The 15037-nt window shown below is 45.0% G+C and overlaps 1 protein-coding gene across 10 annotated transcripts in view; it reads right to left on the bottom strand.

The window, feature by feature from the left end:
* The window catches only part of Cfap251 (cilia and flagella associated protein 251), a 50415-nt gene that overhangs the window by 14336 nt on the left and 21042 nt on the right, over nucleotides 1–15037 (bottom strand). For all 10 annotated transcript variants that reach the window (XR_002394561.2, XR_002394562.2, XM_021257536.2 and 7 more), the window contains 5 exons: nucleotides 13152–13346; nucleotides 12082–12332; nucleotides 11734–11885; nucleotides 10517–10690; nucleotides 10215–10399 (listed from right to left, as the gene is read on the bottom strand). Coding sequence is in view for 8 of the 10 variants with exons in the window: in XM_021257536.2 (XP_021113195.2) it covers nucleotides 10215–10399; nucleotides 10517–10690; nucleotides 11734–11885; nucleotides 12082–12332; nucleotides 13152–13346 (957 nt within the window). In the remaining 2 variants the exon portion in view is untranslated. The remainder of the gene's footprint in view (nucleotides 1–10214; nucleotides 10400–10516; nucleotides 10691–11733; nucleotides 11886–12081; nucleotides 12333–13151; nucleotides 13347–15037) is intronic.

Raw genomic sequence — 15037 nt, 5'->3', positions numbered from 1 at the left:
AAAAAATGATACAGGTCCGAACACATGGATCTGGCTCCATGCAAACTGACAAGGACTGCGTCTTAATGTGCGTGTGTCGTCCCTGGCTGGACGGCAGGGCCAGTGGCGGGTGCAGAGGAAGGGGGTGCCACCTCTGTTCCCGGCCTTGCGGAACACCTTGCCATGCCAGGCGTGGAGCCCAGGGCTGAGGACACAGACATGAGGGAGGCGAGGCTTCTGCCCCAGGAGGGACGAGAGCCGTGCAGGTGACCTAAGGACAGACAGCTGCCAGGTGACCACCGCACTTCGCGTGGATGTGGATCAGGGGTGCAGAGGACAACCGGAGGTCATACACGGTAAGGGGACAGTGGGAAAGGAGGTAGGGAGGCAGGGGGCACAGAACACGGCCTGAAATCTCAGAAGTCTGCAAGTCACTCAAGGACGGAACCCAGCGATTCCCCTCCCAGTTCTGCATCCTGTGAAGTACAGGTCACAGAGTCCCATTTGCAGTTTTCCCAATCACCACAAAGTGGAAACAATGCACATGTCCACCAGCTGAATGAGAAAAACAAGCTGGGTCTGGTGGCACACGCCTGTGACTCCAGCACTCAGGAGGCTGAGGCAGGAGGATCACCCCAGCCTCAGCTACACAACAAAGTGAGTTCAAGGCCAGCATGAACTGCAATAGTGAGATCCTGCCTCAAAACCAAAACAGAACAACAACAACAACAACAACAACAAACAAAACAGAACAAAAACAGTGCCTGCATTGCAAGTGCGAGGCCCTAAGTTCAATTTCTGATAACCCCCACCAAAAGAAAAAAGCAGCACATACACATCCATAACATGGGACAGGTCAGCCATCGAGAGGCACAGAGCCCTGGCTCCCACCTAGCATGAGCGGCCTTGAAAACAGGAAGTGAAGGAAGCCACACAACAGCGGTCACACACCGGTGAGTGAATGTGTGTGAGTGTGAATTTCTGTTCATACATGCAGAACAGACAAGCTCACAACAGGAAGCATGCTGGCCTCCAAGTGCCAGGGGAGGGAGGACCAGTAGCTACCAGATATTTGGATTTTATTTTTGCAGTACTGGGGGTAGAACCCAGGGGCTCTGTGCTGACCTACATCCTTAGCCTTTTTAAAAAAAAATTTTAATTTTTACTTTTGAGACAGGATCTACCTAAGTCACTAAATTGCCCAAACTGGGCTTAAACTTATGATTCTCCTGCCTCAGCCTCCTGAGTGCTAGAGTCCAGAACTCCTACAATGGACATTCAGAAGCTTCTATTTCAAAACGTATTTTCCAACAAGAGACCCTTTTCCTTATGCCTTGGCATTCTGCTTCAGTGGGTTCCCTTCCTGGAAGCCGGAGGCAAGGGAAATGCAATAGAGGGAGACAGACTAGCGCTGCCTCCCATGCCCTCGCTGATGGCTAGGCCACCCGTCATCATCATCTTTGCTCATCCAGGCAGTAGAAATGCATCCTGCTCTCATCTGTATCTGATGGACGGACCACGAGCACTCGCTCCCATGTTTGTGGTCTTTTTCTTTGAACGCGTTTTCATGCTCTTTCAAATATTTCTAAAATGCATTTCTAAAATTCTTTTGGATTTCTCATAAAAAGCTAACTCCTCCTCACTTAAGCTGTGGTTAGGAGGCTTTGTACTCCTACAACTTAAAAGGCGCTTTGTGCAAAGGGTTTTATTTTGGAAGGACCGGAATGTTCTGGAACCAGACGGAGGCCGAGGTTGCACACTGAGATGTTCTAGTCACCGCTGTTTTATTTTATTTTACTGTGTCATTCATTTTAAAACAGCTGGGTTTATGTGACATGAATTTTACCCTGACAAATTATTCTCTTAAATGTTGTATGCTAGCGGGGTGTGGTGGCAGAGGCTGTGGCAGAAGGATCACCAATTGTAGTCCAGCCTGGCAATGTAGGAACGAAGGGAGAGCCCACTCAAAATAAAAACTAATAGCTGTTAGCCATCTTAGGCCATGCTGTCTCTATTCTCCTGCCTCACACATTTAGAGTTTCTCAGGATTAGGAAGAGCTATGGGATATTCAAAAAGTATATGTCCAAAAAGCCAGGCATGGTGACACATGCCTATAATTCCAGCACTCAGGAGGCTGAGCCAGGAGGATCACCATTAGTGAGTTCAAGGCCAGCCTGAACTATATAATGATACCTTTCTCAAAAAGCAAAACAAAACAAAACAGTGTGTCTCTAATGACAATGCACAAAAATTCTGAAATCTTCCTATAACTCTTCTTTACACATTCTTTCAAGTGCATTAATAGTTTGTTATATTTTTAATTTTACTTTTATTTACTTTTTGTGGTACTGGGGATTGAACCCAGTGCCTTAGCCCCTTTCATTTTTTATTTTGAAATAGGGTCTCACTAAGTTACCCAGGTGGTACTTGAACTTTTGAAACTCCTGCCTCAGCCTCCCTCAGTCCTGGGACCACAGGTCTGCACCACTGTGCATGCCTTGTTTTAATAGTTTTTTAAAAACTCATGCTGGGACTTCCAGGAAGATAGCAGAGTGGTGAACAGCAGAGAAACAGCCTTTCCAAGATATGATGTCCTGACACTGGAATATAGCAATGAGAGGAAGAGACGGAGGGAAGTGGGGCCCCAGGACCCAGCAAGGATCTGAAGCGAGAACTGAGGCCCACAGGGAGCCAGGAGAGAGACTTTACTGCAGCGCCTTCTCCCAAGGCCTGACTCACTGCACGGGACAGGGACTCAAAGCTGCAGACACACAGTGACTCCTTGTGGCCCCAGAGGCCTCCAAGGAGAGACACACCAGTAGAGCAGAATCGTGGACACAGCGGACTGGTGTGGCCGGTGACTTAGTCAAGTCCAGACATCCTCTGGGAGAGGGTGACGGGCTGGTCACCATCTTGAGTGGTGTTAACGGAGCTCAGAACTCAGAGTAGCTCTGGGCTGGCTTCATCAGGCAAAGTGGGATTGAGTTCAAGTCAGCAGGAGGACAAGGAGCCAAGTTCAAGCCAGCAGGAGGCACACAGAGTGTTGCAGGCTGAACAAACTGGGTTCCAACCTCAAACACAGAAACCAGCCTGAGCTTCAGGTACAGGCTTGCTGGGATTATCCACCACCTCACCATAAATCTATTGTTGCTGGGATTAACTAACATGGAACTGGGCTCTGTGTGCCCAAGTTGTTTACCAGTGACAGCAGAGACATGCCATAAGTGGTGTGATGATATTTTAAATTTTTTCTTCTTTTATTTTTTTTCTTTTCTTGTTTTCAGTTTTGTTTTCTTTTTTTCTTGTTTGTTCTTGTTTTTATATAAATGTGAACATTGTTTCTAGTTTTGTTGTTGTTTTTGTTTGGTTCTTATTTCTTCCTTCTCTTTTTCCCTCCTGTCTTCTTCACCAGTGTCCCAAAGTTTGCATAATCTTCCTTTCTCCTCCAGCCTTGCTTCTAATCTCTTCTTCTTCTTCTATTTCTATATTTTTTTCCCTACACTCCTTTTAAATTCTCTCCTCTGCGGGTAAAATTGCCATACTGAGAGCATATTTACTGTATACAATTTTCTAGTTTGTTTTAGACTTTGTTATATAACCACAGATCTAGTTCATATGGTTAAAGGTTGCAAATTAGTAGTTACCACAGTTTGTCAATTTCTAGCTATGTTTAATGCTGGTTGTACAACTTTAGCCACAGCATCATAATTGTTCTAATCAGTTGTTCTTCCTGGTATGTCAAGACTGAGATTGTCTAAAAGTCATAAACAGTATTATAGGACAGTGCCAAAGGACCAGGGGTTAGGTCAAATAGGCAGCAACTTCTCATCTCCAATAAATTGAAGAGGTAAGTTCTTTCAACAGTCTCAAAACTCAAAAGCCAGCTACACCTGGAAGACATGTCTGAGAAGTATATATTCCCTAAGGATTCTAAGTAGTCAGGCCAGGGATTTAGCTCAGCAGCACAGTGCCTGCCTGGCAAGCACAAGGTTCTGAGTTTGATCCCTGGTACTAAAAAAAAAAAAAAAAAAAAAAAAAAGTAGCAATAAAGCTACTTGCCAAATGCAATTTACAAGCATCAACCCAGGAATTAAACTAAAAACAAAAAAGAAAGAAAGAAAAGAAAATGAGAAGACACTTAAGCAAGGGATTGGGGTTAAGCAACCCCAAAATTGTAGCTTACCAAGGAAAACCCAGGGAGCAATGAGGCTGAACAATTTGAAACCCACCCATCTGGACTCTGACACTGTAATAGCAGAAGTAACAAAGCAGATGAATGAGGCTGTAAAGAAAAAAAAATCAGGGGCTGGGGATTTAGCTCAGTGGTACCACCACCTGCCTGGCAGTCCAAGGTCCTGAGTTCAATCCCTACTACACACACACACACACACACACACACACACACACACACACACACAAAATTGAAAAAAAGAGAAAAAATCAAATTAGTAATAGTTTCCCAGATAACTACAAAGATGGTGAACATAATGAAAGATATGCTTAATGACTCTAGAGTAGATACAGATAAAAAAATAGAGCAGCTTAGGAAAATGATGGAAAATGTTAGAATGCCCAACATTGCAAAGAAATGGAATTCATGAAACAGATTCAAACACATATCCAGGAGATTAAAAAATCTATTAAAGTAATCTATGGCCATACTACCCTGAACATGCCCAATCTCATCTGATCTTGGAAGCTAAACAGGGTAGGGCCTGGTTAGTACTTGTATGGGAGGAAGTATATGGAGCAGAATGAGTGAATGTGAGGACAAAATATCAGATATAGAACACAGGATTGTGCTTAGTGATCATGAAAAGAAAAATTTCTTAAAAATAGCAAGGGATCAGGAAAAATCAATCCAACACCTGCTGGACGATGCAAAGAAGAATAACATAAGATTGATCAGAGTCGATGAGAAACCAGGAAATAGCTCAAATGACATGAAAAACCTGTTCACAGAAGTAATGGCAGAAGACTTCTCAAGCAGAAAAAAGAATTTGACACACAGATAAGTGATACATTTAAACTTCATTAGCCATGATCAAAAAAAAAAAAACTACACCAAGGCACATAATAGTCAAGATTCCAGAAATTCAATATAAGAACAGAATATTAAAAGCTGTTAGAGAAAAGAAATAAAGCACCTATAAAGGAAAGCCCACAGAATCACAGCAGACTTCTCAACACAAACCCTCAAGTCAAGGAGAGCTTGGAATGAAGTATTTCAAGCCCTAAAAGAAAACAACCTCCAACTCAGATTGATGTACCCTGCAAAACTATCTTTCAAAATTGATAGAGAAATAAGATACTTCCATGACAAAGAATACATGAGGAAATTCATGGACATCAAACCAGCACTCCAAAATGTTCTGAAGGACATTCTAGAAAAAGATAACAAGGACTACAACTCCATGAACCCAAACAGAATGAATCCACCAGGCAAGGCAAGCAATTAAATGGGGAGGGGGTAGGGCCAGGGATTTAGCTCAGTGGCACCATGCCTGCCTTGCAAGCGCAAGGTCCTGAGTTGGATCCCCGGTACCACCAAAAAAAATGGGGAGGGGGTGACCAACAACAGGAAAATAACATGACAAGGATAAGTCAATATATCAGTTATAACCATCAATACAAGTGTTCTCAATTCACCAATCAAAAGAAACAGATTGGCAGAATGGCTCAAGAAGCAAGATCCAACAATATCCTGCATACAAGAAACACATTTAATTCAAAAAGAAATTCAGAGACTGAAAGTCAAAGAATGGAAAACAATACTCCATGTGACAGGAACCAGGAAAAATCCAGGGGTAGCTATTCTATTTGCCGATAAAGTGGATTTCAAGCCAAGACTGAGAGACAAAGGTCACTACATCCTTGTAAAGGGAACAACCCCAAGAGGAAGAGATAACAATCATAAATATATATATCCACCAAATACCAGCATACCCAATTATATAAAACAAATATTAATAGACATGAAAAATCAAATAAACACTAATACGGTTGTAATAAGGGACCTGTCACAAATAGACAGATCAACTAGACAAAAAAATCAACAAAGAGCTGGGTGTAGTGGTGCATGCCTATAATCCCAGCACATGGGAGGCTGAGGCAGGAGTATTGTTGTGAGTTCAAGGCCTGCCCAGGCTACACAGTGAGTTTAAGGGCAGCCTGAACTACACAGCAAGAGCCTATCTCAAAAAAAAATCAACAAAGAAATATCAGAACTGAACCAAACTTTTGAACAAATAGACTTACTAGATGTCTACAGAGTGTTCCACCCCACAACATCAGAATACACATTCTTTTCGGCTGCACATACGATATTCTCCAAAATAGACCACATATCACATACTAGCTCATAGAACATGCTTAAGTAAATGCAAAGGAATTGAAATTATCCCATGCATACTATCAGACCATATAAAATTGAAATGAAATTGGAATTCAATGGCAAAAGAAACTGTAAGAACTTCATAAACACATGGAAATTAAATAACACCCTCCTGAACAACCAATGGGTCACAGATTAAATTAAAGATGAAATTAGACAGTTTTAGAATTAAACAATAATGCCAATACAACATACTGGAACTTAAGGGATGCAATGAAAGCAGTCCTACGAGGGAAATTTATAGCAGTAAATTCTCATATCAGAAAAAGAGCCAAAAACAAAAAAACAAAAAACCCCCAGAAAAACAGAGCGAACTCAACCTAATGTTGAACCTCAAGCTTCTAGAAAAAGAAGACTAAGACAGGCCCAGAGCTCATATGAGGGAAGAAATGATAAAGATCAGAGCAGAAGTTAATACAGTGGAAACTAAAAAAAAAAAAAATACGAAGAATCAATGAATCGAAGAGTTGGTTCATTGAAAGATTAAATAAAACTGATAAACTCTTAGCCAATCTTATCCAAAAAAAGGAAAGAAAAGACTCAAATCCATTCAATTAGTAATGAAAAGGGTGAAATCACAACAAATCCAACAGAAATCCAGAAGATCATCAATACCTACTTAGAGTACTTATATCTTTTTGGCTGTACTTATATTCTAATAAGATGGAAAATAAAGAAGAAATGGACAGATTCCTAGATACATATGAATTATCAAAGGTGAATCAAGAAGATACAAAAATTCTAAGTAAACCAATATCAGTCAATAAAATTGAAGATGTAATTAAAAACCTACAAACAAAGAAAAGCCCAGACCCTGATGGATTCACTGCTGAATTCTATAGGAAATCTAGAGAAGACCTAATGCTATTACTTCCCAAACTCTTTAATGAAACTGAAAGGGAAGCAATACTCCCAAATTAATTTCTCCAAGCAACCATTACCATCCTGATACTAAAACCAGAGAAGGATCCAACCAAAAAGGAGAACTACAGGCCAATCTCCCTAATGAACAGGACTCAGAAATCCTCAATAAGTTACTAGCAAATAGAGTGCAGCAAATCATCAAGTAGATTATACACCATGACCAAGTAGGATTCATCCCAGGGATGTAGGGATGGTTCAACAAATGCAAATCAATAAATGTAACACACCCTAGTAATAGAGCCAAGGACAAAAACCACATGATCATCTCAACAGATGCACAAAAAGCTTTTGACAAGGTCCAACACCCATTCATGATAAAAAAAAAAAAACCCTACAGAATATCAGAATAGATGGTCTTTATTGCAATCTGATAAAAGCCATCTAAGACAAACCAACAGCCAACATCATACTAAATGGACAAAAACTGAAAGCTTTCACGCTAAAATCAAGAACAAGACAAGATGTCCACTGTCACCACTCTTATTCAATATAGTTCTGGAAACATTAGCCAGAGCAATTAGACAAGAGAAAGAAATAAAAGGAATAAGGATAGAAAAGGAAGAAGTTAAACTATCACTATTTGCGGATGACATGATACTCTACATAGAAGACCCCCAAAACTCCAAAACTCTAGATTTAATAATCAAATTCAGTGGCATAGCTGGATACAAAGTCAGCACTCAAAAATCAATGGGCCAGGGATTTAGCTCAGTGGTGCTGTGTCTGCCTCTCAAGTGCAAGGTCCAGAGTTCGATCCCCAGTACTAAACAAAGCAAAACAAAACAAAATAAAAATCAATAGCCTTCCTGTACACAAACAACAAACTCACTGAGAGAGAAATTAGGGAAACAATACCCTTCATAATAGGATCCAAAAAAAATGAAATACCTAGGAATCAATCGAACAAAGGAAATAAAAGATCTCTACTCTGCAAACTACAGTACTCTGGAAAAAGGAGATTGAAGAGGATGTCAGAAAATGGAAAGACATTCCTTGTTCTTGGGAAGGAAGAACCAATATAGTGAAAATAGCCATACTTCCATAACTGTTACAGAGTTTTAATGCAACCCCAATCAAAATACCAAACAGAACTCAAAAAGTCAGACCCTCCAATTTAAAGACCCAATCCAAAAATGGGGATCTGAAATGAAAAGACACTTCTCAGATGAAGAAGTAGAAATAGCAATAAGTATATGAAAAAATGTTCAACATCACCAATCATTTGAGAGATGCAAATTATAATGCTGATTCCATCTTATTCCAGAAAGAATGGCTGCTATAAGAAATGAGGGGCTGGAGTTTTAGCTCAGTGGTTCTGCCTCCTGCCTCAAAAGCGCAAGGTCCCAAGTTTGATCCCTGGTACAAAAAAAAAAAAGGAATGAATCAGTAACAAATGCTAGAGGTGCTGTGGGAAAAAAAGAACCCTTCTCTACTCTTGGTGGGAGTGTAGACTGGTCTATCATTACGGAAATCAGTGTGGGGATTCCTCAAAAAACTAAAACTAGGGCCGGGGATTTAGCTCAGTGGTTTTGCCGCCTGCTGCGCAAGCACAAGGACTCGAGTTGAATCCCTGGTACAAAAGAAAAAGAAAACTAAAACTAAGTGAAGTGTAGTGCCACAGGCCTGTAATCCCAGCACTCAGGAGGCTGAGGCAGGAGGATTGCTGTGAGTTGGAGGCCAGCATAGATACATAATGAGTTCAACGCCAGCCTGAACTGCATACCCAGACCCTGTCCAGAAAAACAAACAAAACAAAAGCCCAGCTCTTCCCCTTCTTGGTATCTTCTGGAAAGAATTAAGAGCATCACACCACAGCAATATATGCACACCCATGTTTACAGTTTTTGTTGTTGTTGTTTTGGTACTTGGGATCGAACTCAGGACTTTGCACTTGGGAGGCAGGTGTGGCAGCACTGAGCTAAATCCCTGGTCCTACAGCAGTACAGTTCATAATAGCTAAGTCTTGGAAACAGCCCAAATGCCCATCAATTTTCCAATGAATAAAGAAGATGTGGGTGTTTTATACAATGGAGTACTAGTCTGCCAGAAAGAAGAAAGAGCTTCAGACATTTCTAGCTAAATGGATGCATCTTGAGACCACACTCTTGTTTTTGTCTTGCTCTGTAGTTTAGGCTGGCAATGAACTCTCTATGTCGCCCAGGCTGGCCTAGGACTCCTAGTGATCCTCCTGCCTCTGCCTCCCCAGTGGAGTGCTGGGATTACAGGCATGCACGAACACGCCCGCCCGGCTTTGAGACCACTCTTAAGTGAGATAAATTGGACACACATGTTTAAATACCACATTGTTTCTCTGGTGTGAGAAACTGAAAGTGGAAATGAGGACCAAAATGTAGAAAAGATACTGGGAAATGGGAAAAAAAAAATGTCCAAATGAGAAGGGGAAAAAGGCAGGGGTGAGGGGGAAAGGAAAGAAGGGACAGGAAAAAAGAGAGGAGAGAAGGAAAAAAATGGAAACAAAGCTTTTGTAAATAAGGAGGGGAAGAAGGGTTGAAGGAAGTGGGGAGAATGGGGAAAAAAGAACCAAGATATGTCGTGTACAGGTTCAAATTCCCTAGGATGAGTGTTATCATTATGTACATCTAAAATATACCAATAAATGTTTTGCTTTAAAAACAAACAAAAAAAGGGCCGAGGATGTAACTCAGTGGTTCTGCCGGCTGTCTCCCAAGTGCAAGGTCCCGAGTTCAATCCCTGGTACCAAAAGACAAATACACACAGATGCTGGATTTCTCTTGGTGCCGTACAACATGGCAGTGGTGGGTCATTCCTCTGAGTGCCTTTTGGAAAAGTGGTTAAGGAAAAGCAGTACCGGGGCAGCCCAGCTGCTGCTGCCAGTCACCCACGCCCGCTCCCCGAGAGTCCAGCTCCAGTGCTGCAGAGCCGTGGGGCACTCACCTGCACATCTTGGTGGTGGAATTGAAAAGCTTCACCTTGTAGCCGCTGTCGCAGACCAGCAGGAAGAGCTCCTTGGTGAGCAGCGGGTACCACACCATGCAGGTCGGGTGGTGGCCCTGGTCGGTGTGGTGGATGTCTAGGACCTCCAGGTGGTCCTTGTGGCTCTGGCTCAGGTTGTACTCGATCTGCAGAGAGGCCAGGAGACACCCGCAAGCCCAAGCTCAGCTCCTGGGTGGCGAGCCTGAGTCCCGAGAAGCTTTGACACCCAGGGAGCTGACAGGCAAGGCGATGCCGCGGCTCACCAGGAGCCTGTCTCTGCCCAGGCTCAGCAGTCGCGGCTCGTTGCTGTCCAGGTAAACCCCAAATAGGAGGCTGCAGATGCTCTGGCGATGGGAGCGGAGCCGGGCCAAGTACTCCCACACCCTCCGGCCACCTCGGACCACCATCATGTACACGGCCACGGTGAAGTTCACGTCCTGACAGAGAGCGAGACAATGGTCTGAGTTCTCTTCTGAGATCCCACCTTGTCCTCTATAGAAAACCAAGAGGCAGGCTTGCTCCGCTTCTGTCCCCCTGCAGAGTCACAGCAAATGTCAGAAGGTCCGACAGCCTGAGCAGGAGAGAGCAGCCTGGTTGTGGTGGCCCCAGCCAGGTACAAAGCTGTGGGCGAAAACCAGAGGGCAGCATGTAGGCGGCCACAGGCTCACTGTGCCCCCAGCAGAAAGGCAGACCAGGGCACAGCAGGGGTGGGGCGAGGTCAGTGGTCAGGGACCCTCTTTTCTGAGATCCCAGGCCCCATTCACAGGGGGAATGAGCAGAACCCAAACACTGTGATTCAATGAGAATGACATCTTGTCCAAAATGAGAGGGACAGCCTATGATCCCAGCGTTCTGGGAGGCTAAGGCAGGAGGTTTTCAAATTGGCCCTGTTTCAAAGTAAGAAGTCATAAAGGGACTGGGGATGGAGCTCAGTGTGAAGGCCCTGGGTTCAATCCCAAGCACCACAAAGAAAAAAGAAGAAAGAAAGAAAGAAAGAAAGAAAGAAAGAAAGAAAGAAAGAAAGAAAGAAAGAAAGAAAGAAAGAAAGAAAGAGAGAGAGAAAGAGAGAGAGAGAGAGAGAGATAAGGCGAGAAAGAGAGAGGGAGAGAAAGAAAAAGAGACAGAGACCGAGAGAGAGAAAGGGAGAAATGAAAGACTAAATGCAGAGATGGTTCTGAAACCTCACAAACTGAAATAAGGCAGCCACTAGGACAGTAGACAGTAAATCCAGAAGTTCCAAGGCCCTGGCCCTGTCCAGAGGCAAACGCTCCCCTTCCTGGACACCGTCCTCGCTGGGTGACAGTCCTGAGACACCATGGAATGACTGCCGCACAACCCCTCCCTGCAGGGCCTGCAGCCCCGCGGCTGTCCGTGTACCAGAGCTGCACATGTGCCGTCGGGATCCACAGTGCTGCCCCCGCATTTCCGGCCCCTCTCCTCGGGTGTCAAAGCCACCAGCTCGGCCAGCACCAGGACTTACGGCAGTGGCCATATACTGGGAGTCGTGGGAAAAGCTGACGTGTGTCACGTTGCTTCTGGAGTACTTGAAAGGCTCTGGGGCCTCGTTTTGCAGAGACATCGCATCGAGAATGTAAACTGTCCCCTCCGTGAAGCCAGCTCCCAGCAGGGCGCCTGAAATGACACACGGGGGACATGGACGGAGAAGGGCTTCATCCAGGGAGACGCAGAGGGTGCGAGCGTCCTAGACTAGGCCTGGGGTTGCGGATCCCTGACAGAAGGGCTGTCCTTGGCCTGTGCAGGCACCCGGTCAGAGGCGACTTCCGGCCCTGTGGAGCCCATGAGGGGCTGGAGAGGGGATGTTTGTTACCTTCCGGGTTGTGGGTCAGGCTCTGGACGCCAAGCCCCTTCTCAAAGACCCTGCTGAACAGGTATTTCTTTTGCTCGTAATCCCACACCTTGATCACCCCACACGCGCTCCCCACGGCCATCAGCGGCTGGTATGGGTGGCAGGAGATGGCACACACAGCGTCCTTGGGCTCCACGAACAATTTCTCGAGTCTGGTGCCATCTGTCGTTAAGTGGTACACTGTGGCATCAGATGTTGCGATGATGAAATTCCTGTTTGCCAAGGAGACACCAAACAGCATGAGCGTTTGCAGGGAAGGGGGCACTCCAGCTATTCTGCTTCTAATTGCACATGAAACGCCTCTGTCGTCTGTAATTTAGTGACATTATTAACCCCACATCTCCGAAAATACACCAATAGCCAACAGCCTCCATTTGCAAGTGAAAAAAGCTCACTTTCCTACATGGAAATGGAGTCATTAAGTATGCAGATGGACAGTCAGTTGTACAATTAGCTAATCTGCACATGCAAATATTCATTTGTGTATGCAAATTCGGAGTTGGGTGCACACATACAGATGTGCCCATAAAGACTGCAAGGGTAATTGAGCAGACTCACAGATAATTCGGTCTTGAAATGTTACGGCTACTAATTATCCAGCGCCTTTAACCACAGTGGGGAGGACAAGTGCAGCCCCAAGAGAAGAGACCGACTGTGAGCCAAGGCCTGAGAGACCAGCACTCCAGGGTAGGGATTTTCCAGCCTCCAGTTATCTGGATTCCTATTTTTTGACACCGGGAATCAAACTCAGGACCTTGCGCTTGCAAGCCAGGTGTCAGAACCACTGAGCTAAATCTCCAGCTCCCCAGATTCTTAATATTAAAATAATGCTTAGCTAATTTATAAAATGATCAAATAAAGTTCGCAACTGGCCAAGGCCAGCCATCTGGAAACCAGGCAAAGGACTAGGGGGTTGGGTTCCTCGATGTCATATCCCAGGGACAAGAAGGCCAGCCCGCTGCGTGCAAACAGAAGACACCAGCAACTTTTTTGACCCCCCCCCAACAACGACCAGCTTTGTTACAACCTACCTGACGATGAAAAGGTCACCCTTTAAAGTACAGTCCAGGGGGAAGTTTGATTTCTCTGTGCGAGGGCTCACAGGGCTCGGTGAGAAGGACAGGGTCCGTATGCAGCTCAGGTTGAGGTGACTGTACCAGTTAGCAATGGACAGGGTCTGATTGTAGAACTTGATGTTGCCCTTAATGTCACCTGTTACAATATAGCTGAAATGAGAGTGACATGGGTTTGGTAAGCACCAGTAGCAGGTACCAACTACTGAACACTGACTGTGGCCTCTGGGCTATGGGATTATAAAAGCTTCATTAAATCCTGGCCAGTGAGACTGATTTTACTAATTTTTGAATTGTTTGTTTGTTTGTTTGTTTGCTTGGAGACAGACTCTTGAGCTATGTAGCCCAGGCTGGCCTTGAACTCATAGTGATCCTCCTGTCTCAGCCTCCCCAGTGCTAGGATTATGGACGAGCACTACCATGCCCGGCTGTTGACTCACTTTCCATCTAGGAAACTAAGGCTCTGAGAAGTTAAGAAATTTTCCCCAATACTATAGTTACCAGATTTAGATAATAACAACACAGGATAGCCAGAAAAACGACTTTCAGCTAAGCAACCAGCAACTTCTCATGTAAGTGGATCCCAGATATCACAGGGCGACACACAGGGAATCCAGATGACAGGCAAAGGGGACGTCTTCCTGCTCTCTGAGGTCAGCAACTCCATGCTCTGCGAGTGACCGTGGATGACAGGGACCTCGTGGCCCAGGGCCCCGGCCTTCCGGTGCCCCAGCCAATGTCAGTGCCACGAGACAAAGTGGGTTTTCTTTCCGGCCCTCGAATCCACCCCAAATGGCCCCAGTTGTTTTTAAGCCTCTGCCACAATTCTAACAGCGGGGGCAAGGGAGAAGGGGAGTGAATCCTCCCCTGTATTACACAGCGCCATGAACCAAGGTCTCAGATTCGTAACCAGGCAGTGGCAGTCACAGGCTGGCATCTCCTCTGGCGCCCTCTGCTGGACAGAAGCAGCACTGCATGCCGGGCGCTCTCAGAGACCCGCGTGGAGAAGCTAGGGCCGCCTTTCTGGGCCCTCGCCCCCAACTACTAAGAGCCACCAGCAGAACCTGCTGCATTCCGCTGCATCCTCCTGCACCAGGGAGCGAGGATGACAATTGGCTTTGAAAAGCCACGCAGGCCTCCCTGTCCCCTGCATGGAAGGAAAGGCAGAGGAAACTAACGGGAACTTTGAAAGCAGGCGGCATGGTGACTCTGCCATCACTGGGCATGTGCCGCACGCTTTAGGTACTTCTCTAACACACATGGGCCAGGCTGGCGCTGCCAGGGCTCCCCTGTGCCGGGAGATGGTGGTATTGGCCCCACTTTATAGGCAGAGAAATGGAGGCTCAGCAAGCTCAAGGCTCTTGCTCAAGGTTATTCAGCAAGGAATGGAAGCAGCTGGAATGGGAGCCCTCTTCCCTCTGAAGCTTGTAACAATCATCTGTGAGTCCCCACGGCCACTCGAAATTGAAGAGTTGGCAATTTTGCCAAGTTCTAGCTGGGTGTAGTGGTGCACATTTGTAATTCTAGCACTCAGGGAGGCTGAGGCAGGAGGATCACAAGTTCTCTTTTTTTTTTTTTTTTTTTTTTTTACAAATTCTCTTTTTGATTGTCTTTTGTTGTTTGAGAAAGAGTCTTGCTATGTGATTCAGAATGGCCTTGAACTCACTATGTAGCCCAAACCGGGCTCAAATTCACAGTGATCCTCCTGCCTCAGCCTCCCCAGTGTTGGAATTATAGGTGTGCACCACCACGCCCAGCTCGAAAATTTGAGCCCAAATTGGCAACTTAACAATTTAGTGAGACACTGTTTGAAAAAGAAAAAAGAAAGTAAGGAAGAGGCAGGC

Source organism: Heterocephalus glaber, unplaced genomic scaffold, assembly GCF_053883595.1.
Source record: "Heterocephalus glaber isolate CG9 unplaced genomic scaffold, H.glaber_assembly_v1.0 deba00001687, whole genome shotgun sequence".
NCBI lineage: Eukaryota > Metazoa > Chordata > Mammalia > Rodentia > Bathyergidae > Heterocephalus > Heterocephalus glaber.
Note: the sequence above shows the minus strand (reverse complement) of the source record. Positions and strands in the feature narration are given on the sequence as shown.